Here is a 22,708-nt window from a genome sequence, read left to right as displayed (position 1 = left end):
AGCAAAAGGATGAGCGAGACCGTAATGGTGAAGTGAAGTGAGGGGCCTCGACGGAAACCCTGGAGAACAGGCAGAGCGTCACGACCCGTGACAAGAAGTGACTCGCCAAACGGCAAAGATGTACATGCAGAAAACCGGGCTTCAAGACCTAAGAGCGTAACGACGCAGGGCAGAAGGCCCGCGCCCTGAAAACAGATGGCCAGAGAGCAGAGCTGCTAACGCAGCTGGGAACCGCGCCGCAAATGAGGACCGTCCAGACACTTCTGTGACACCACACCTATCCACGCTTTAGGCTTTTAAGGCAAGAAAAGCAGCACCCGACTGGCGCTATGCCGATGAGTACAGGCATTCGAGACTCCAGGGGTGCCGCATGAGGCACCGTGCCTTGCTCCTGGAGCATAAACCCGACATCGAGATCTGACGAAGGTCTAATACACCAAAGACAGACCACACCGATGACACCACAGACACAGGCTGGAACCGCCCTGCCCAACACACGCTACCATCGGGCTGAAGAGTAACCCGCTCCCTTTACCTGCCTAAAGGGGATTGCCCCGCGACAGCCCTCCGCCAACTTTAAAAGCCATCCCTGCGACTCCCAAACTGGTCCCATCCCTCCCCTGAACACTTTCCACCGACATTTCCTCAGCTTATCTTTCAAAGAGCGATGGGTCCAAAGCCATCCTCAACAACAAAAACACCACAGGCAGCCAAGCGGATTGATCCTGCATTCACCAGGTTTCTCTTCATCATCTGAAGAAAAAAAAAAAAAGAAAAAAAAGAAGAGTTATTCACACAACAAAACCACACATGAATCTACAGACAACAGCGTCATCAGTCAACATCGCATCGGTCAACACGCAGTTTTCCTGTGCCATCCCCAGCTCAGATGCACCGTGGCATTCTGCCCACCTGCTCTCCACTGATGCCACAGTCACACGCTGTGACGCTCATTGTTTGTAGCGCTTAAGAGTCACAAGAGTCACAAAATTGCAATTGCATTTAAATAACTCACCAGCCCCAGGCGCCTCCTCTCTACAACACAGCTCACCTAAAATTCTCCTCCCATTCCAAATGCAGCCTGCACAGTACCTGCAAATCCAAAGGGAAATGCTTCACTGAGCTACCACAGAATACTTTGCTACAAGACGCCTACCCTGCCCACAACCCCCCTCACCTGCTCCTACGGCTCGACAGCACGCGGCAGCACCCCACCGAGCCTGCGTGCGCCACCTGCAAAAATCCAAGAGATACAGCACATGCTGAGACACTGCCCTCAACCGTAGCCCCTGGCCACCGATTCTCATCTCCAGCCCCTTCCACGTGACAACTCGCCGGCCCGTCCTCTACCGCTTTGGGTCACCGCCTTCACCCTTGCGCACCACCTGTAAGACACAAACACCACCAGTCGCTTATCACTTCACTGGCAATACAACACCCAGACAACTAACTGCTACCCAATCACTCATCTTACCTGCACTGAATCAGCCCTGGTGCCTGTATCCCACAGCGCTCCTTGCTTCAAGCTTCCAACTGAAACAGGAAAATACCCTGATGTAGTCATCACAGAGCCACCACTCACAGCTTCCCTCTAAGAGACCACGCACCTACCCACCTTCTGATGGAGCTCCGCTCCGCTCTCCTACGTCGCCCCGCACAGCGCGTCCCGCTGCGCCTGAAAAAACAATATCAAAGAAGTCACCTGGAGACGGAGAGATAGCTTCATAATGACAAGTGTTCCCATGGACAAGTGTCATCTACAGCCCAACTACAGCCTGCCAGAACCAAAGCCCACGAATCTTAAACTCCACACAAAGCAGCCTCAGTACCTTGGAGAGGCAATCTCCGTCGATACTGCTTAACAGCCTCTCCCTCATAGCTCTGCTGCGCCCCTAAGAACATTACCAAAAAAAGCTGCCCACGCAACCCACCGATGGCTACTTGATCCCAGGTGACTGTACCACCTTGGCCCCAACAGCCTAGCCAGAACACTGGGTTAAGCACACACTCTTACTGCCATCCCACCTACCCCTGACTCGACACCCCCGGGCAGGGCGGCTCCGAGCCACACAAGCACACAGATGGACAGACTGATGCTACACAAAATCCTACAGCGTACCTCAAAGATGAGAGAAAACGCTCAGCGAGAGTGACGACACCTCGACCAAAGACGTCATCGAGCAAAAGGATGAGCGAGACCGTAATGGTGAAGTGAAGTGAGGGGCCTCGACGGAAACCCCGGAGAACAGGCAGAGCGTCACGACCCGTGACAAGAAGTGACTCGCCAAACTGTGAAGATGTACGTGCAGAAAACCGGGCTTCAAGACCTAAGAGCGTAACCATGCGGGGCAGAAGGCCCGCGCCCTGAAAACGGATGGCCAGAGAGCAGAGCTGCTCACGCAGCTGGGAACCGCGCCGCAAATGAGGACCGTCCAGACACTTCCGTGACACCGCACCTATCCACGCTTTAGGCTTTTAATGCAAGAAAAGCAGCTCCCAACTGGCGCTACGCCGATGAGTACAGGCATTCGAGACTCCAGGGGTGCCGCATGAGGCACCGTGCCTTGCCGCTTGGGCGTAAACCTGACATAGAGATCTGACGAAGGTCTAATACACCAAAGACAGACCACACCGATGACACCACAGACACAGGCTGGAACCGCCCTGCCCGGCGCACGCTACCATCGGGCTGAAGAGTAACCCGCTCCCCTTACCTGCCTAAAGGGGATTGCTCCGCGACAGCCCTCCACCCTACACTAACTTTACAAATCCTTTCCCACAATTGTCTCCCTTGTCCCCTCTCCTGCGCCTGTTCTTCAACTCATCTTTCAAAGGGCCGGGCATCCAAATCCATCCTTGACTTAACATGCAAAAAACAGCTAGCTGGTATGTTCCTGCGGTCACCGGGTCCATCATCTGCAAAATAAAGAAGTAAAAAACCCCACCAAATCCAGAGTCATAAGCAACAATTAATTATGGCACCTTAGACAACGAAGAAACACAAAATTACCATTGCACTTGCATAAAGTCACCGGTCATGTGCTCCTCCTCGATACTACCCAGCCCACCTCAAATGCAGGAGACTGCAATGGAACAGACCTCATCGACACCCAAATCCAACTGCAAAACATCTGAGAAAGTCTGATGAACCTGCCTCCCTTTCCCCTGTCCTAAAGCTTCAGAACCCCCTTCTTTTCTCCTGAACTGACAGGGAAGGAACCCCGCTTCTTCCAGACAACTCCCGCCCCATATGAGAGCCTCTGAACCCCTTCTTGTTAGCTGCCCCTCGGGAGCTGCTCTTCCGAGCCGTGCCCTGCAGGCAGCTCCTTTCTTCCCACGGACTCCGGGCTGCATTACAGACCCACAAAGCCAGTGAAAACCACTATACCTTAAGTCTCTGCTACTTTCTTGAGAAATGCTAACACTTCATATACGGATGTATACAAGATGCTCACCCTAACGCCCGCTAAATAATCTTATTGTTGCTCCTATTAAGAAAATTTATATTAGCAACTTACGCTGTATGTAACAAAACTGGTAAGAAAACCCCACAAAGTTCCATCTCCAATTAAGTCAGGAATTCCAGGAAAATGCAGGGTACCTGGAAAAAAAAGAAATACATACTGTTAAACCATCTTACCATCCCTGAATGCTCAATACAAAACTACTGACCTAAAAAGAAAAAAAAAAAAAAAAAAAGAAAAACAAAGAACAAATTTATTTTTTATTTTCTATTAAATATGCTGCTGAACCTTAACTGGTCTGGATGGTCTTTCCTAGAACTTACGAGCTCTCCTTCTCTAAATGTGAATGCACACCAGCCCAAACAGCTGAGCTGGCTCCAAAACTGCATTTGACTGCAGGATCGGCAAATGACCTACACTGGAGACACCCGACAGCAGAATAAGCTCCCTCAGTGGAGGCTGTGGCTCATATACCCCGGGCCCCGCCTGCCGCCCTTCCCACAACCCCCTGGGAAGGGGTGGGACGGACCAGCAGAAGGCATAAAGGCCGCCGCAGGGGTAGCAGCTCCTTTTCTCGTCAGCCTTAAGTTTACGGCACGTGTGGGACTGAACGGGGAAAGTGGCGCTTACGAGAAAGGCCGATATCTGCTTTTCTACCGTGACCGCAGCGATGGCGTCAGCGACATGTCCAGGTAAGTAATTTGACTTTTTTGTTCCATTGCATAGATAGAAAGAATTAGAAATCATACTAAGCCCTAAAAGACACTAGTTTGTTAAATGTAATAATGATATTATCATCAAAATTTATGTGCTTTAGTTTCCTTTCAAACAAAATACAAAGCTACAGGGTCATACTTTACTTTTAGCGGGACCGTGCATACTACCTACCTTCTGCCCGAATTATGTTCCGGATAGGACTGAACGACAAAGCGGAACTAGATCCTGTGAGAAAACCTTCTCAAAAATATCTCCGCTTGTAAAGTACGTTATTTACTGTAAAGTACTGACAGTTTAGAGCCCTATGTAATCTCTCCTTGACTGATACTGTTAACAGAACTAGATGAGTCCGAGAGGACAGAAAGCACCAAAACACGTAGAAGTTCGATAAAAGTATCAGAAATGGTATGAAGCGGTCTAAGGAACACCTGAGTACCTAGAACAAAAATAAATTGCAAAAGACAACAAAAACCACCATGGAAAGTATGTCTACAAACATAGATGAGGGCTTTCTAAGAGGAGATCTGAGCCGACAGTAGGCATCTTTAGGGTGCCGGATACAATATAGAAACATACTATAAGACACCAAACAGGTGGCCCTGGAGCATACAGATGGCGTCGGAAAAGGTTCTGTCAGAACAAGAGACATGGTCAGAGTAATTAGAAAGGTCCCAAAGGGGCCAGAGAGACCAAAGGAGATGGGGAGATGGGACGAGCTCAAAAGGGAATTGAGCAAAGTACAGATGTCCTCAGGGAGCCGGGGACTGACTGGAGGCGCGCCCAAGGGGTGAGAGGGCAGAAAGACAGACCAGAGTAACAGATGGGGACTCGGGAAGCATTCTGAGGGGAAAAGAGGGGTGTGGAGTGCCCTCCGGAGCTAAAATGGAACTCCGGGATGTAGCGGTTGTGTCACGAGAGCTCGGCGCGGGGAGCGGAGGAGTCCCATGGGGGCCTGAGAGCTCAAAGAAGCCTCAAAAATAAGGATTAGGAACTCCAAAGGGGATTTCGACAAAGTACAGATATTGTCAGGGCGCTGTGGGCAAAATGAAGGCATCATAAATTGCAAATAGTAAGCTAAGGGCGCTCTGTGGAGTGCTGGGGAATACGAGAAAGGACTCGGAACGCGTGGCTATAGAGAGTAGAGGCATTATGAGGGGGCAGGGTAAGAAAGGGGAAAGGAGGGAGGGGAAAGGGGGGGGAGGAGGGAGGGGAAAGGGGGGGGAGGAGGGGCAACACAGGACAGGGGGAAGAATGGCAAAAAGTGGCAAGGAGGGACAGGGGAGTAAGGGAGAGTGAGGCAATGGGAAAGAAAAGGTGGAAAGTGGGTGTGAGGAAAGGCAAAAATCGGGAACAGCAGGGGAAGAATGGGAGGAAGAAATGTTAACTGGGGAAAGGGGGGACACGGGGGGAGGAAAGGCAGAAAAGGGGACCAGGAGAGAAAGAAATGGGGGGGGTCAGGAGTGAAAACAATGGTGGTGGAAGATGAGGGGGCAGAAGGGAGAAAGAAGTGGGAGGGGAACAGGGAGCAGACAGAAAAGGGGAGGGGGAAAGAGGGCAGAAAGAAAGGGGAAAGAAGGGAAGGAAAAACAGGGTGGGAGAAATGGAAGGAGGAAAAGGGGAGAGGGAACAGCGGGAAAACAGGAAAGAGGGGACACGGGAGGGGGGAGGAGTAAAGGAAAGGGAAAGGGAGAACACAGAATGGGAGGGGAAAAAAGGGAAAAGAAAGAAAGGAGAAATAGAGGATGGGTAGAAAGTGGCGGGGAAAAGGCAGAAAGAAGGAAAAGGGGGACAGAATGGAAGCAAAGAAAGTGGAAAATGGAACAGGGGATGGGGGAAGAAAAGTGCGAGCAGGAAAGAGGAGACAGAGCAAAAAAGAGCAAATGGAGGACAGAGGAAAAAGGGGGGAAAGGGGAAAATGGAGTACAGGGGAAGAGGAGGGGGAAAGGGAGAAAAGGGGAGGTGGAAAGAAAAGGGGAAAGGGGGGACAGAAGACTGGGGAGAAAAGAAAGGCGGAAAGGGGGAGACAGGAGACGGAGTGGGGGGAAGGAAAGAGAGAAACGGGACGAAGAGGGGAGAAAGGGATCACAAGGGACATGTGGGGTGCAGGGGGAACTGAGAACGAAGGAAAGGGAAAAGGGGGGATCGGGGGGATGACAACGGGGAAAGGGGCAACGGGGGAAGGAGGGAAGGCAAAGGGACATAAGGCAAAGGGGAAGGGGGCAACAAAGAGGGAAGGCAAAGGGGAAAACGGATGACGCAGGGGAACAGTAAGGAGGAAAGGTGCGATGTGGTGGGGGGGATGGTATGGGAACTGGGCGACAGGAAGGGGACAGCAAGGGGAAAAGAGGTGACATGGGTGGAAGGCAAGGGAGAAAGGGGGGAGAGAGAATAGGAGATGGGGTGGAAACAAGGAAAGGGAAAAGAGGGGACAGGGTTCACCGTGGGAATAAGGGGGAAAAGGGGGAGCCAAGAAAGGAGGAAAGAGGAGACAGCGGGGGGGGGGAGAAGAAAAGGGGGACAGCAGGGAAGAAACAATAAAGGGCGGGCGGGCGAGGTGTGAAGATGGAAAAACAGGAACAAAGGGGGGTAGAAAGAGAGAGGGGGGACATGGAACAGGAAAGACAAGACAGGTGGAAAGTGGGGGACAGCTGATGGGAGAAAGGGGGAGCATGGGACACATTGGGAGCGTAATTGAAAAAGAAGGAATGGGGTGATGGGGGGAAGCAAGAGGGAAAGGAGTGACAAGGGGGGGGAAGACAGAGGGAAAGGATGGGGAAAGGGGCAACAGGGTTGGGAAATGGGAAGAAGTAAAGGGGGTACCGAGGATGAAGGGAAAGAAAGGGGAAAGAGCAAAACAGGAGTCATAGGACAGGGGAAAGGAAGGGGAAAAGGGGGACAGTACTGTGGGGAAGAAAGGGCATGGGGGGTGGGGGGTATAAGGGGTATAAGCAGTCCAGCCGCTGCTCCCACAGCAAAGGTGCCACAGGGGAAAAGTGACGCTGGTCCTCACTGCCTCCGGCAACCCCTTCAAATACCCCTCACACTTTGTCCCTCTCTGCTTCCCTACGGACTCTGGCCTCAAAACCACCTTTTTTCACTCTCGGCAGCCTCCGGAGCAAAAAATGCAAACGTCCAGCCGCTGCTCCCACAAAGACAAGAAAATTAAAAGAAATGCCAGCAGTGAATTGGCTACAAGGCTCAGTGCCCAAATGCAGCAGGACAGAGGGAGAAAAGGCAAGAGAAAAGCAGGAGGAGGGACAGAGGGACATAGAGAAGAGGTGTGGGATAAGGAGCCAGAAAACAGGACATCGCAACCAGGAGAGGGGCTGGCAGCGGGACAGCCGTGACTGACGGGCACTTCCGGTATTCTGGAGGACCTTGGGGCCATAGAGATCGACGTCGGAGGACTGACAGGAACTTCCGGTGTGCTGGAGGACTGCGGGACCATTGAGATGACTTGTGGAGGACTGACGGGCACTTCCGGTATTCTGGAGGACCTTGGGGCCATAGAGATCGGCGTCGGAGGACTGACAGGAACTTCCGGTGTGCTGGAGGACTGCGGGACCATTGAGATGACTTGTGGAGGACTGACGGGCACTTCCGGTATTCTGGAGGACCTTGGGGCCATAGAGATCGACGTCGGAGGACTGACAGGAACTTCCGGTGTGCTGGAGGACTGCGGGACCATTGAGATGACTTGTGGAGGACTGACGGGCACTTCCGGTAGGCTGGAGGACCTTGGGGCCATAGATACTAACTTCCGGATGACTGACGGGCAGTTCCGGAGTGCAGGAGGACCGAGGGACCACAGAGATGGACTTCCGGAGGACTAACGGGCACTGCCGGTGCGCTGGAGGACCGCGGGAGCAGAGAGACGTACTTCCGGAGGACCGACGGGCACTTCCGCGCGGCTCCGGAGTGAGGTTAGGGTCCGTACCGGAGCGCCAATGGCCGCTCTCGAGGCCGGGCGGGACAGCCGTCGCTGCGGGCCGGTGGCACGGAGGCCGCTCCAGGTGGCGGGGAGCCCGCGAGAGCCCCGCCGCTGCCGCTTTGCCCTCGGTCGCCGCTCTCTCTGTGCCGACCCTCTGGGAGGTCCCGCATGCGCCCGAGCGGCAGCGCCTAGCGCGCCACTGCGCATGCGCGGCTCCCAGGCGGGCAGCAGTGCCCCATTCATTATCTGGCCCTGAGCGCTCATCAGGGTGGTGAGCACTGACCGGTCTCAGCCCGGTTTGTTCCACGCAGACCCGGAATGGGGGGAGTTTGGAGTATTTCTGGGCGGTTGTGGCGGCTCCCACTCTGTGGGCATGGTCCCTTCTAACGGGATAGAGGAAGGGTGAGATTTTAAATCCTTTCTATAAAGAGACGTTCTTTGCCTGTTAAAAACATTACACAGCGTATACGTTTACAATTACGTATCCATTTACACATATATATAGAATATATATTCCCTAATAATATCTCTTTAGACATATTTTGGGAATATATATAATCTGTTTACTCTTATATAGAATATATGTTTAGACATACCTATTCCACATTATATATTAACACTTATACATAGAATGGTTTAGGTTGGAAAGGACCTTGAAGATCATAGAGTTCCATCCCCCCTGCCATAGGCAGGGACTCCTCCCACTAGACCAGGTTGCCCAAGACCACGTCCAGTCTGGCCTTGAACACCTCCAGGGATGGGGCCTCAACAACCTCTCTGGGCAACCTGTTCCAGTGCCTTACCACCCTCAAAGTGAGAAACTTCTTCCTAATGTTCAATCTGAACCTGCCCTCTTCTAGTTTAAAGCCATTCCCCCTCGTCCTATCGCTACGTGCCCTATTAAAAAGTCCTTCCCCAGCTCTCCTGTAGGCTCCCTTTAGGGACTGGAAGGCCGCAATAAGATCTCCCTGGAGCCTTCTCTTCTCCAGGCTGAACAGCCCCAACTCTTTCAGACTCTCCTCATAGGGGAGGTGCTCCAGCCCTCGGATCATCCTTGTGGCTCTTCTCCTTCTTATGTTGGGGACTCCGGAGCTGGATGCAGTACTCCAGCTGGGGTCTCACAAGAACGGAGCAGAGGGGCAGAATCACCTCCTTTGACCTGCTGGCCATGCTTCTTTTGATGCGGCCCAGGATACAGTTGGCCTTCTGGGCTGCGATCACACGCTGCCGGCTCATGTTGAGCTTCTCGTCAATCAGCACCCCCAGGTCCTTCTCCTCAGGGCTACTCTCCAGCCATTCTGCACTGAGCCTGTATTTGTGCTTGGGATTGCCCCGACCCAGATGTAAGACCTTGCACTTGGCCTTGTTGAACTGTATGCGGTTGGCTTGGGCACACCTCTCCAGCCTGTCCAGGTCCCAGAACATCTAATTAACTACCTGTTTAAACATATTTAGACGCTTTAGAATAGAAAAAGATTTTTAAAAGATTTATTTATAAAAAGTTATTAAAATCCTTTATGTAATACGGAATTAGAGAATGGTTAGAGATACAGGTTTTTATTTTGAACTCCTTTTAAATACATAAACATTATTTATCAATATAGAGAAAAATCTCTAATTTTTATATATTTCAATGCCTCGTGCATATAGTTACAGGTGTTCGTGGTTTTTAATCCCCAAATGAATTGTCAGACATTTTTGGGCTGCGACCCACCTCTTTTGGAGCAATGCCCACATGAAACCCCCCCCCCCCATCCCTCCCCCCCCCCTCACCTGCTCCTCCACCACATCATGACCCCCCTCGGGGACCTTGGGCTGCCCCAAATGACATCATCACCCACACACATCACTTTTTATTCCCCCCAAAGAAGGCACAAAGCCATTGCACCCAGGGCTGGCCCCTTCCCCTCGGGGCGCTCAACCACGCGCAGGCAAACCTGGGCTGGGGGAACGTCTATTGAGTGTTGCCAGACCCATAGGGCGAGACACCTGAAAAACAAAAAGCCCCAATTATATTTCAGCAGATTAACAAATAGCACAGAACAAGCAGAGGAATTGCCTCAGACCGAGGGACAGGGACAGCAGCTGAGCCACAGGACAACTCCAGGGAAAGAGCTCAGCACAAAATACAGCGCAGCCTTTCAAAGCCAGAGCAACCGGAACTGCTCAAGTCAGTATTAAGACTAATTGGTGCCATTCTGAACACCTCCTGAGCACAACAGTAAACCCTCTGGCTGGCCCTGGGAAACACCACCTCCCTTCCTCGCAGCGCTGCTGTGGGGACATCACCCTGCCAGGCTGCCGCACAGGGCTGGGCTGTGACCGGAATCGATGCTACTGATCCCCCAACAGCTACAGCCCTTGCGCTGCTGCTTGCTGCCACTGCATACCTGGCTGGGTTGATAGAGCCAAAAGGGCAGGGTAAAACGCTGAAGAGAGCAATGAACAAGAAGGAACAAAGCTTAGTCGTTCACTCTATGCTGAAAAGGTGCACATACGCTTATAGATAGATAGATCTATCTGCAATAAAAACACTTACACCATAAAGATATTTGACTTGCCTTTGGCACTAATTGAACTTGCCCAGCTGTCAATCCATACCATTAAACTGTCCATCTCCAAAATACACGGCTATAATTTGACTCGGGGGTTTTTGGGTGCTGCACAATTAGCAGGGACACCTGGCTGGCTGCCCTACCCAGGAGAGATGCTACTGAACCGCCAGGGAAACACGCTGCTGACAGACAGACAGAAATCAAGAACTTCAGAGCACTCTGTCTAAATATTGGCAATAAAACTCCACTAACATTCCGTTGCCTCTTTTTAAACGTTTCCTTTTTTTACATTTTTTAAAAAGTCCCTGTTTTTAAAGCTTTAGAACAAATACCTAACTGCCTAAGTACACCTAATACATTGTATGCTACAGCCATTTGGCAGCTGCAGTTAAAACAATGCTAGTCAGTTTGTAAATTATACAATTTTAACATTTTTTAGAGTTCGGTTTAGGATAGAAAAATCATCAAGATAAAAAATCCCCCATGTGGTTTTACTGGGGAGGGACGGAGGGGGTAATCAAATCTCCGGTCCCGCAATCCATAAAGTTACCAAAAAGGACCAGCAGATGGGCTGATGCTTTTGGCCGTGCTGAACGTGCAGAGGAACACGTTGTTATGACATCTCACCTGTTACAACTGAGAACCCAAAGACTGGCAATGCCATCAAATTCGGAAGACGGGCTGTGCCTGGGCCTTGGGAAGGAAATGGACTTTTTCCTGTTTTGTTTTGTTTTTTAAAAAATCTTGTTGCCGAACAAAGACGTTATGGAAGCAATAACTCACCAAAACCACAGCAGGACTCACTGTCACCAGTTACGAGGCTGTAATGCTTCTTGGCAAAGGCCAGAAAACACGCAGAAGCCGCACTGATTTGCCCGCTTTGTCCACATCTCTTCCCTGACCTTGACTGCTTTTCGTACACAGGCTAGTATCTCCGTAAGGTTTTCCAGTACCACTAGAAGGTATTTTAAAACCTTGTTGACTGAAAAAGCATAAACCTTTTATCATCATGAAAACAAAGTCTGTTTCTTCGGAACATCTGAACCCTTACCAACACTTTCTTCCCTCTTTTTGTACAACATTATTTCCACAGTGCCAGTTAACAGTAAGCGCACAGAAAGAGAAGATTATGCTTTCGGGAAGAGAACATAAGCAGAGGGAAGTAAGCTTTGCATGGGCAGAACATGCTCCAGAACACACCTTATTTTAGTATTCGCATTCAAATATTTCATCGAAAAACTACAGGAGGAGAGTCAGCACATCCTTAACGTTAACTTCAGAGTCCACACGACAAGGACCTTAGGGAAAAAGGCAGATGCACATGGGAGACATACCTTGTCCTCGCAGACCACTCTGGATCCTTTCTGTCTGTCCTGTACTGTCATGGCAGAAGAAAAGGTGACCACGGAGAAACACTGGCAGTTGATAATCTGCCGAGAGAGGAAAAAACACTTTAGTGTAAAGCTGGGTAGGAATGTCAAGCTGCCTTCTTCCCTGAAGGTTTTTCAAGACAACAGCTGAGCATAGGAAAGAGTATCTGGCATCACCTTTGGGATGGCTGTTGGTGCAGGCCACTAGAGAGCTCTTGCATTTTTTAGACAACCTTGCCTTTTCGTGACTCACCGGCAGCGTCAGTTGCACTAGAGCCACCTTCCTGGGTTCACGCAGGTGAGAGACGTGGACACGTACGCTTCCTCAAGCCTACGTACAGCCAAGGTTTCCTCACCCTAGATGTCCCAAGGTGAACGTTTTTGTTAAAGGGTGCAGCAACCCACTGTCCCACTGAACTGCCTCCTTGCAAAAAAGCAACCATTTTTTCCAGGCCCTTTCTCCAAACGGTCAAAAGCTTTTACAACTGCGGTTGCACCACCAAACCTGCTCAGGGCCCCTGCCAGCTTTTGACAGCCCTTGGCGTTACCGGGCATAGGTTCTCTGCCATCTCCCAACAGCAAAAGTATGGCACGCACCCAGACCCAAGCACAACCCTGCCGGTGCCCACGCACACCTTGCTCTTTGCACGAGGAGCCCCCGAGCATCCCTGCAAGCGCAGCTGCATGCACAGGATCAGCTTCACCTACGCTGATTTCAGGGGATGCCATTTCTGAAGCTTTAACCTGTGGCCTCTTGACACTCGGCCACAGAAGTCATCCACAATGACAACTCCACAAAAACGTAGTAACGCAAACTTCAAATCTGCAGCAGCAGCTTCAGAGATACTTAGACCTGGAACAAGGGACAAAAATAAAACAGCTTCATCTCACGCACAGGAAAGTGGCAGACAGAGAAAAGGGTCAGCGTTCACAGCCCTTACGGAAAACAGGCATTCTCCTTCCCTTCCGAAACCCGTCTCTTCGGTCTAAATATCTCAGCATCACGGTGGCAATACCCAGAGTGCGGAACAACAGCCCCGCTGCCGGTCATTTATGGAGCTGGGCACGCAGACAGAGGGACGGGTTTTGCCACACTCAACCCTGAAATTCCTGAAAAGTTACCTTTACCAAAAAAAAAGCCACTTGGAATGTACTGCCAAACAACATTTGGCATTAAAACTTTGATGGGTTTGACACACACAATTTTTGGAGAACTCACTATTGGCTTCCTGCTGCTGCTGCTATTCTTCCTTCAGATGTCCTACTTGTAGCCAAGTTTTTCACTACCGGTTCAAGCACCAGCTGGTACTACCAGTACATTTACACAGGCAAGTAACTTCATTACTCTGCTCAAATCAGCCAAAGGAAAGTTACACCCCTGAGAGAGCAGTCAAAAAGAGGAGGTCAGGCAGCAAAGGAGTTCTGCAGGTTGTCACCGGGCAACACTGCGCTCTGCTTTGGAAACCATGCACACGCCCCCAGAAAAAACACGCACCCACATCCCCGCACAAAACAAACCAAAAAATTCCACCCCTGAGGGAGCTGGGGAGAAATTAATGAAAGGGAACACCAGCAGCTGCAACATTCGGTGAAACTGGACTTTAACGCTGATCGTGTACTTCAGCAACTCTCCGAGTCTACACCTCAATCCGCTGAACGACTAGTCCTTTTCTGGAAGGACAAACTTTTCTGAATTGAAAGTCCCAGATCAAAAGCTCCACGGAACAGCACGTGGATTGAGCCAAAGGACAACATGCCAGGTTGGCCTTGGACAACCTGGTCTAATGGGAGGTGTCCCTGCCTATGGCAGGGGGTTTGGAACTCAATGATCTTCAAGGTCCTTTCCAACCTAAACCATTCTATGAGTCTATGATCAACACTCAGATAAAAAAAAAAAAAAAAGGAATAAAAATCAAGAGAAACATCGGTTTCTATCATGTTTCATTCATTACTTTTCCACTGGCATCTAGGTGCTCAGAAAATTAATGATCCTCACACCACAGACTCCTAACAATTCAGTTACACAGGGAAAAAGAAAAGGCTATTTCCAAACTACCCATAAAATTAGCACAAATAAACAGAAGAGAAACACTGGACCCTAAAGAAGGTAGCAGGCAGCTCTTAATTTACCAGAGAGGAAAGTTTGCTATTTTACCCAAAAGACATTCCTAACTACCAAGGCACCAACTCGGGAAGGAGGCACGCTCTGTTAACTGCAATTCCGCACCAGATTTTCCACGGTGGCTGCAGATTTGCCTTTTCTACGGGTTTGATGCAGAGTACCTGTAGCGCCCCTGAACTCGCAAACGTTTCTCCCCGCTCCCCAAGCCCCACGCGTGCCATTACGTGAGCAGCCGGCAGAATCGATCCTGCAGCATTTTCTTCTCGGGACGCACAAGGGGACACTGGGAAAAGAGGAGGCGCGAAATTACCCTGTTTGTCACTGCCAGCCCAAGGGGACGAGCCGGAGGACACCCGGCCCACCTCTGCGAGGCCCAGAGAGGCGCCTGGTGTGGATTTAACCCCCCAGGCAAGAGGCCGGGCTCCTCGCCGGCAGAAGGTCCATTCACCTACCCGCTGCTCGCGGCTCCTCGCTGGGGACAGCCCAGCCTGCGCCCGGCCGCTCCTTCTCCTTCCAAGCTCCAGCGCGGCCCGCCCCCCCCCAACCGTCCCAACAACCCCCGGCCGTGGCGGCAGCAGCGGGATCCTTCCCCGCCCGTGCGGGCGCCATCACCCGCCCGCCGCCGCAGAAGCTGCCCGAGCCGCGCCGGGAGCGGCAGAGGCTGCCAGGCCTCAAAAAGGAGCAGCTGGGAGCCGGGCGGGGCCGCCCCTGCTCCCCCCAGCCGGACACGGGCTCAGCCCCAACGACCCGGGAGCAACGCTTGGCCCGGGGCCGCTGCCGCCCCCGCGAGGGCAGTGACCGGACCGCAACCCCACCACCCCTCACCTGCCCCGGCGCGGCTCCTGCTGCCCCACGGCCCGGAACAGAACAAAACTCAGCGAGCGAACCCGCCGCCGCCGCCATTTTTCCGGGTACGCGCAGGCGCCCGGCCCCCGCTTCCGGCCCCGCCCCTCTTCCGTTCTCGCGCAAGCCTAGCCACGCCTCCCGCTCCCCGTCCACGCCTCCCGCTCCCCGGCCACGCCACGCCACGCCCGTCAGGCTCGGTGTTTGGTGGGGGGGAGGAAGTCAGCGTTGCTGCCGAATTCCCCGGGGCCCCCGCGCCGCCCCGCCATCAATCGCTCCATTCATGTGTCCGCCCGCGCCCATGGGTGCTCGGCCGGCAGGGGTTGCTCAGTCAGCACATTGCTGGGCTGCTTGGGGGGGGAGGGGAGGAGGAACACCCAGGCCTCTGGGGTCCCCTGGGGTGTCATGGGGGTCCCAGGGGTGCTGCGGGGGTCTCAGAGGTGTTATGGATGTCCAAGGGGTGCTATGAGGGTCTCGGTGTTGCTGTGGGTTGTCTTCAGAGGTGCTTTGGGGGTTCCTAAGGGTGCTACGGGGATCCTGGGGGGTCCAATGAGTGTCCCAAGGGTGTTATGGGGGGTCCAATGAGTGTCCCAAGGGTGTTATGGGGGGTCCCATGGGGATTCCAAGGGTGCTACAGGGGCTCTGGTGGTGCTGTCGTGGTCCCAGGGGTGCTATGGAGGTCCTGGGGGTGCTTTGGGGCTCCCATGGGGCACCCCAGGGGTGTTTGGGGGGGGTTGTGGGGGGTGGTCTGGGGGTCCTGGGAGTGCTACAGGGGTCCTAAGGGTGTTATGGAGGCCCTGGGGGTGCTTTGAGGCTCCCATGGGGCATCCCAGGGGTGTTTGGGGGGGTCTTGGGGGGTGCTCTGGGGGTCCCAGGGGTGCTAAGCGTGTTATGGGGGTCCAAGGAGTGCTTTGAGGGTCCCATGGGGGGGTTCGAGGGTGTTTTTGGGAGTGCTGTGGGGGCCCCAAGGGTGTTACGGGGGGTTCCAGGGGTGCTATCCCCCCTCCCCCCCCCCAGCCCAGAGGTGCCTCCCAAAACCTGCACCCCACCAGCCCGGTACCCATGTATGTGGGCACCCATTGCACAGGCAGGCACCGATGCCCAGAGTGAGGGCAGACCCGAGGGGGGGGACACACGACACAGGGGGGCCAAACCCAGCCTGGTGCCACCCTCCGTCCCACGGGATTTTGTGCTGAATCTCCCAAATTCCTGGAATTCTCTTGGGGTGCTGGTGGGGGTAACTGAGGACAAGGAACACCTTTGTCCTGCCAGTGCGTGGGTGGGTGCCAGCGGGAAGTTTGGGGTGCAATGCCAAAGTGGGGGGGTTCTCCAGCATGGAGCCAGCGTGGGATGGAGAGCCCGGACGCCTGGGTTGCCTTTTAGGAGGGGGCCCGGACGCCTTGGTCCCCCCCACCCTGGTTGTGAGAGGGGGACACAGCCACTTCCTAGCGGAGCACCAGAGCGGGAAGGAGTCAGGGGGTGAGGGGGGTCTCGGTGGATCCCAGCAGAGAGGTTTTGGGGTGCAGGGTGGGAAAGACCCCCCCCACTCTAGGGCTGCCTGCGCTCTGCCAGCAGGTGTGGGGCAGGGGAGGAGGTGGGGGTCTGCAATGGGGGGATTGGGGGTCTGCAATGGGGGGGTTGGGGGTCTGCAATAGAGGGGTTGGGGGTCTACAATGGGGGAGGTGGGGGTCTGCAACAGGGGGGTGGGGGTCTGCAATGCGAGGATTGGGGGTCTCTCCCCCTCATTTGCAGGAGCCTGAGGCACCGGAGCACCCCCAGCCCCTGCCACCGCCTGTATCCCCCCTGCGACCCCAGTGACACCCCCCGGAGGAGGGGACCCCCTTATCCCCCCCCATGGAGGTGAGTGCTGCGGTGGGCGGTGGGGCATGGCATGGGTAGGGGGGGAAGGGCCAGATCCCACCCCCCAGCCCCCGTCTGCCCCATAGGAGGACACAGAGCTGGTGGAGCTGGAGACAGCGCCTGAGGCTGGCGTGACGGGTATCACCGTGGCCCGAGACCGCCAGGGGCTCTACATTGCCAAGGCGCCCAAATCCCTGCGCATCCACCAAGGTGAGGGGGTCCCCAAAACTCGCCCGAATTTGAGGGGAGGGGTGGTACTCTGGGTGACAGTGCCTATGGCCCCTATAGGTGACCGGCTCCTCAGTGCCAGGGTTTTCTTCGAGGGGGCTCCCCCCGAGGACGTCGCGCGGGTGCTGGAGGGTGCCAGGTCCTGCAAGGTCTCACTCTGTCTCCGGCGTCGGACACCTGCCACCCGTGTCCCCCTTGGTGGCCCCAACAGCGACGGACACCAGGGGAAGGTGGCCAGGCTGGTAGGTCTCTGTGGATGCAGGACAGGGATATGGGATGCTCAGGGGGTCCCTGTGAATGCAGGACAGGGATGTGGGGTGCTCAGGGGGCCCTACGGGTACAGGACCGGGATGCGGGATGCTCGGGGGGCCCTATGGGTGCAGACCGGGATGTGGGATGCTCGGGGGGCCCTACGAGTGCAGGACTGGGATGTGGGATGCTCAGGGGGCCCTACGGGTACAGGACAGGGATGTGGGATGCTCGGGGGGGCCTATGGATGCATGCCTGGGTGGTGGTGGATGCCAGGTCCCATATTCCCCCCCACCTCACTCAGAGCATCCCGATCCTGACGCCCTCCAAGAAGCCACCACTGGCACCAGGCACAGTGAGTGCAGCACCTACCAGCGCTGTGGCTGTGGAGTTTGCCCTTCCCAAGCTCCCCAAGTTGGTGAAGAGCCGGAGTGCTGCCGAACCAGCACCAACTGCCACATCCACCGCAGCTCTGCCAGCGGCGGAGCCCAAGTGGCTGCGTGCGACGCCATCCCGGTTAACTGTGAAGGAAGCGGCAGCCAGCAAAACACCAGTGATGGAGGAGCCACCAGTGAAACCGGAGGTTCCTGGCATTGCTGCTGAGGTGCCGGTGGGTACCAGCACCCGGATACCAGCTGTGGAGGTGGCAGCACCCAAAGTCAGCGTGGGGCTGAGCCTTGCCAGCGCAGCACCGCCAGCCGCCCCCCAAGCCAAGGAGCCAGCATTACGGCTGCCGCAGCTGGAGGTAGCTGTGCCAGCGTTGTCGCTGCCAGGAGTGATGCCGGAGCCCGGCACAACCATAAATCAACCTCAAATCAAACTGGGGGAGGGAGACACCCCCAGCAGCAGCCGTAAGCGTGGGGGTAGCCCGGTGCTGAAAACCAAGCTGCTGAATTTCAGCACGGCCCCAGGAGAGGATGAGGAGGGGGACACCAGCACACGAAGGGGGTTTGCTGGCATCCGTGTCCCCTCCATTGGTATCGCCGTTCCCAGCACTGATGTGGAGCTGGTATCTGAGCTTGGTGTGCCCAAACCAGAGCCGGCCATCAGCGGTGAGCAACCTTGGTTGGAGGTGAAGCTGCCAATGCTGCGGTCGGAGTCGCCACCGGCAGCACCAGCTCGGCTGACCTTCCCAGCAACGGTGGTGCCGTCCATTGATATTGCTGTGCCGTGTGTTGATGTGGGTTTGGCATTGCCAGCAGGTGTCGGCACTGCAGCAGTGCCGGATGAGGGGGATGCCGCGCTGATGCCGGATGTGGCGGCCAGGTTTGCCAAAGGGCTCCGAAAGCTCAGCCTGGAGCTGGAGCCCATGGCACCGCTTCCAGCAGTGGAAATTGCCACCCCGGCGCGATTCACCAGGGACGTGCCGACAACTGGCGCCAAACCCAAACTCCCCAAATTCACCTTGCCGTGGCTCGGGTTGTCCCTCACCAAGCTCAAAATGGGCAGCGATGGCAATGAGTATCCCCCAGCATCCCATATCCCCACAGCCACGCCAGCGCCACCTGGCATCGCCATCACTGGTCCCACAGTTGCCTTAGACCTGGCTTTGGGGACAATTGGTGCCACCAGTCCTGGGGTCAAGCTGAAGGTCCCCAAACTATCCCTGGTACCTTTCAGTGTCAAGGATGGGGACAAGGGTGCTGGTGGTGGGGAGGGTCCCCAGGATGCTGGCGCAGTGATGAAGCTGCCAGGGTTGGGAATCGGGGGGTCAGGGAGGGACGACAGGAGGTCGGCAGAACCAGGGTCTCCCAGGACCCCCCGGCTTCGGGTACCACAGGTGGGCATTGCCCTGCCCGTGACAGGGAGCCGGCGTGTGCCGTCGTTGCCTAAACTCCCCACTGAGATGGAGCTGGGCGGGGGGGTGAAGTTGCCGAAATTTGGGGGATCCAGCCCTGATATCCGCATCGGGGGGGACCCCAAACTAATGAGACGTGGGGAAAGCGCTGAGAGCTTGAGCATTGGCATGGCAGGAAGGAAGATCCCGGAGTCTCCCAGCATGATCCGGTCGAAGCTGAAAACCAGGGGGCGGATGGGTGACAGGGGGGCACAACCATTGACCCCCTGGTTCACTGTGCCTGCCGTGCATATCACCATGCCAGTAACACAACCGGAGGATCCAGTAAGCCAGAAGATACCGAAAACCACCGGCATGCCTGCATTGAAGGTGCCGGCGTTGGAGTTGGCACCACCGGGGATGGAGGAGACTACCAGGAAGGATATCGCACCAGGACGCCCCTCTAGGGTCAAATTGCCAAAATTCAGCACAGGTTTTTCTGGGAGCGGGTTGGAAGGTGAGGGGAAGATGAGGATGGGCAGCGTGAAGAAGGCAGTGCTGGTTCTGGTGAAGCCAAAGGAGAAAGGAGAAGAAAGCCGGGTGGTGGACCCCCATCCCCACATCAACGGGGAAGTGGAGGGCAAGGCCCGGCGATGGCACTGGGTGCCCAGGGTGGGTTTCTCCCCTGGGGGGTCCCCACTGGAGCCCCCCATCACCCAACCCAAGGGGGGGAAGATGCAGTTACCTAATGTTGAGCTCTGCCCTGGGGAACCTGAATTCAACCAGCAGCCAGCGATGACGCAAGTCACACCACACTTCAATTTAGGTGGGTTCAGGGGTGAGGGGACCCCTAAATTTCAGCTGCCGAAGCTGGCACTGAGCCCTCAGCCCTGAGGTGAGCAGTGAACCCCACCCCCCCCACCCACCCCCAAGCATGGGGGTCTTCCGGGCCCCCCTGTAACAGTGATGGGGTGGTAGAGCATCACTTGCCCCCCCAGACGCTCTTTAACCCTCTTACCCCCCAAAAAAATCCTAATCCAACCTTTTTTTGGAGGATGTTTGAAGGTTTTTTGCCCAATTTCCAGGTGTTAATATTAACCCGGGGGGGGGTGGGCAGCATCGTCTCCCCAAGCCAAATAAATATTAACCCAAAAAAAGGCCCTGAGCGTGTCTATGGGGTCTGGGGATGGGTTTTTGGGGGCAGGGATGGGTTTTGGGGGACCAGGGACGGGTTTTCTGGGGCTGGAAATGGGTTTTGGGGGTCTGGGATGGGTTTTAGGGGATGAGGGATGGGTTTAAGAGGATCAGGGATGGGCTTTGGGAAGCCGGGACTGGCTTTTGGGGACCTGGGATGAGTTGGAGGGAGCTAGGGTGGGATTTGGGGGGATCAGGGATGTGCTTTGGGGGGTTGCAGATGGATTTTAGGGGAGCAGGGCTGGGTTTTGGGGAACAAGGGCTGGGTTTCAGGGGGTTCCTCCACCCGGGCTGCAGACCCTTGGGCAGGGAAGCCGTTGCTCCTGGGGATGAGGTCAGCAACAGAAGGTGTAGTCATGGCAATGCCGGAACAGGCAGTGCTGTTGGAGCCCAGGTTGAGGTAGCTGGGTGTTCCAAGCCCCTGTTGGGTGCTAAGTGGCGGGTCCCAAGCCCCTGGCAAGGAGCCAACCCACCATGGGGACACTGGTGGTGGGTGCCGAGCACTACAACATGGTGGCTGCAGTGGGGAAGGGGACCTTCGGGCAGGTGACCCAGGGCTGGCGGAGGAGCACAGGGGAGATGGTGGCCATCAAGATCCTGAAGAATGAAGGCCACCGTGGCCAGGTGGCAAGGAATGAGCTGAGGCTGCTGCAGGCCTTGCGGGAGGTGGACACAGAAGAGTCGCACGTCGTCCGTTTCCTCGAGTCCTTCAGTGATGGTGCCTGTACCTACCTGGTCTTCGAGCTGCTGGAGCAAAACCTCTTTGACTACCAAAAGCAGAACAACTTCTTGCCATTGCCTGTCCGGCATATCCGTACCATCACGGCACAAGTGCTGGCAGCGTTGGTCAAGCTGAAGGAGCTCTCCATCATCCACGCCGATCTCAAGCTAGAGAACATCATGCTGGTGGACCACGCGCGCTACCCTTTCCGCGTCAAGCTCATCGACTTCGGCTCGGCCAGCATCTTCGCTGAGGTCCGCCATGTCACGGAACCCTACATCCAATCCCGCTTCTACCGGGCACCAGAGATCTTGTTGGGGTTGCCCTTCTGTGAGAAGGTGGACATCTGGTCTTTGGGTTGTGTGGTGGCTGAGCTGCACTTGGGTTGGCCGCTCTACCCCGGTGTCAATGAGTATGACCAAGTTCGCTACATCTGCTCTACCTTGGGTCTACCACGGGGTGAGTTGCTCTGCGCTGCTCGGAAGACACAGTCCTTCTTCCAACGGGTACCACATCCCACCGGTTCCTGGCAGCTCAAACCACCAGGCGAGGAGATGGCAAAACCGATGGAAAGGAGGAAGTATGTCTTCTCCTCACTGGATCAGCTGGCGGTGGTGAACATCCACCCAGTGTCTTATCCCGGCCAGGAGGCGTTGGCCGAGCGCTGTGACGTGCGTGGGATGGTGGAGCTGGTGAAGAGGATGCTCACCTGGGACTCGCATGAGAGGATTGTGCCCAGTGCTGCCCTCAAGCATCCCTTCATCTCCTTGCAGCAGATGAAGTCCAGCTTTGAGGCCACCCAGTACTACCAACTCTGCCAAGAGGACTTAAGGGCATCCCGTAAGGGTGCTGGCATAGTTGAGATCTTCCCTGGCACGCAGGAAGGTGCCTTCAGCCCCATCAGTCACTGCAGCATCCCAAAGGCCATCACCCAGATGGATAGGCTCAGCCTGGCTGAGCCAGTTGGGGACGCCGTTGACAAGAGCCAGCAGGACATCTGCCAAGCCCCCATCCCCACCCACTACGGCACCCGGCACCGCCAGCATCACCGGCATCCCAAGACAGAGCCCACTGCCAGTAACTTGATCATGCTGGGGTCCCCTGGTGGACAGAAGCAGCGCAGCCACCATGACGGTGGCGTGGTCTTTGCTGGTATCGTGGAGCAGAACCTGACTGGAAAACCGTACATCTCGCCCCACACCAAGGTATGGACACAGGGTGGGGGGCTCATGTGGGAACCGGGGGCTCCTGAGCATGGGTGCTCTGGGACACTGGGTGCTTGGGGTGCCTTGGGGACTTTGTGTCCTCCAAGTGCTTCACATCCCTGGATGCTCAAGGTCCCTGGTGCTTCATGTCCCCTGGTGCCCTTCGTCATGGGCACTTGGGGTCCCTGGGTGCCGCAGGTCCCCATCAAGGGGTGGGGACCCCACCCATGGGTGCTGCTGACCCCCTCCCCATGCTTCTCCCCTCCTGCAGAGAGCTTCTGTGATGCGGTGGGATCCCAAGCCCCCAGGTCTCATCCCCACCCGTGAGGACGGGCTCTGGGGGCCGGGCTGGAAACCCCTCGCTGTATCCAACACGCTCCTCCCAGCACAGAGCCGGCAACACCCACAGCACTGCTGAGCCGCCGTGGCAACCCTGGCGAACACCTTGACAGCCAAGAGCTCACCAAAGACC

General features: G+C 55.2%; 2 protein-coding genes and 2 long non-coding RNA genes across 4 annotated transcripts; 2 read left to right on the top strand and 2 right to left on the bottom strand.

The window, feature by feature from the left end:
- Positions 1-698: 698 nt before the first annotated feature.
- LOC309682677 lies at positions 699-1,230 on the bottom strand. Its single transcript, XR_014270143.1, has 3 exons — positions 1,178-1,230; positions 1,052-1,092; positions 699-753 (listed from the first exon to the last, which is right to left on the bottom strand). It is a non-coding gene; the product is annotated as an uncharacterized lncRNA (long non-coding RNA).
- A 119-nt stretch (positions 1,231-1,349) lies between these two features.
- On the bottom strand, positions 1,350-1,670 carry LOC309682719. The gene is made up of 3 exons (XR_014270152.1): positions 1,616-1,670; positions 1,475-1,533; positions 1,350-1,385 (listed from the first exon to the last, which is right to left on the bottom strand). It is a non-coding gene; the product is annotated as an uncharacterized lncRNA (long non-coding RNA).
- Positions 1,671-16,424: 14,754 nt separating this feature from the next.
- Positions 16,425-20,242, top strand: PRX (periaxin). The gene is made up of 5 exons (XM_082496827.1): positions 16,425-16,481; positions 16,755-16,862; positions 16,949-17,072; positions 17,151-17,332; positions 17,644-20,242. Exons 2-5 carry the CDS (start codon positions 16,857-16,859, stop codon positions 20,008-20,010), a joined length of 2,679 nt encoding a protein of 892 aa, XP_082352953.1. The 5' UTR covers positions 16,425-16,481; positions 16,755-16,856; the 3' UTR covers positions 20,011-20,242.
- A 542-nt stretch (positions 20,243-20,784) lies between these two features.
- Positions 20,785-22,654, top strand: HIPK4 (homeodomain interacting protein kinase 4; the record flags this gene model as incomplete). The annotated part of the gene is made up of 2 exons (XM_082496843.1): positions 20,785-22,236; positions 22,508-22,654. The coding sequence occupies 2 exons, from the start codon at positions 20,785-20,787 to the stop codon at positions 22,652-22,654; spliced, it is 1,599 nt and encodes a 532-aa protein (XP_082352969.1).
- Positions 22,655-22,708: the final 54 nt, after the last annotated feature.

This window comes from Vanellus vanellus (assembly GCF_965231255.1).
Source record: "Vanellus vanellus genome assembly, chromosome: 31".
Classification (NCBI taxonomy): Eukaryota; Metazoa; Chordata; class Aves; order Charadriiformes; family Charadriidae; genus Vanellus; species Vanellus vanellus.
The sequence above is the reverse complement of the archived record's forward strand: the minus strand, read 5'-3'. Positions and strand labels throughout refer to the sequence as shown.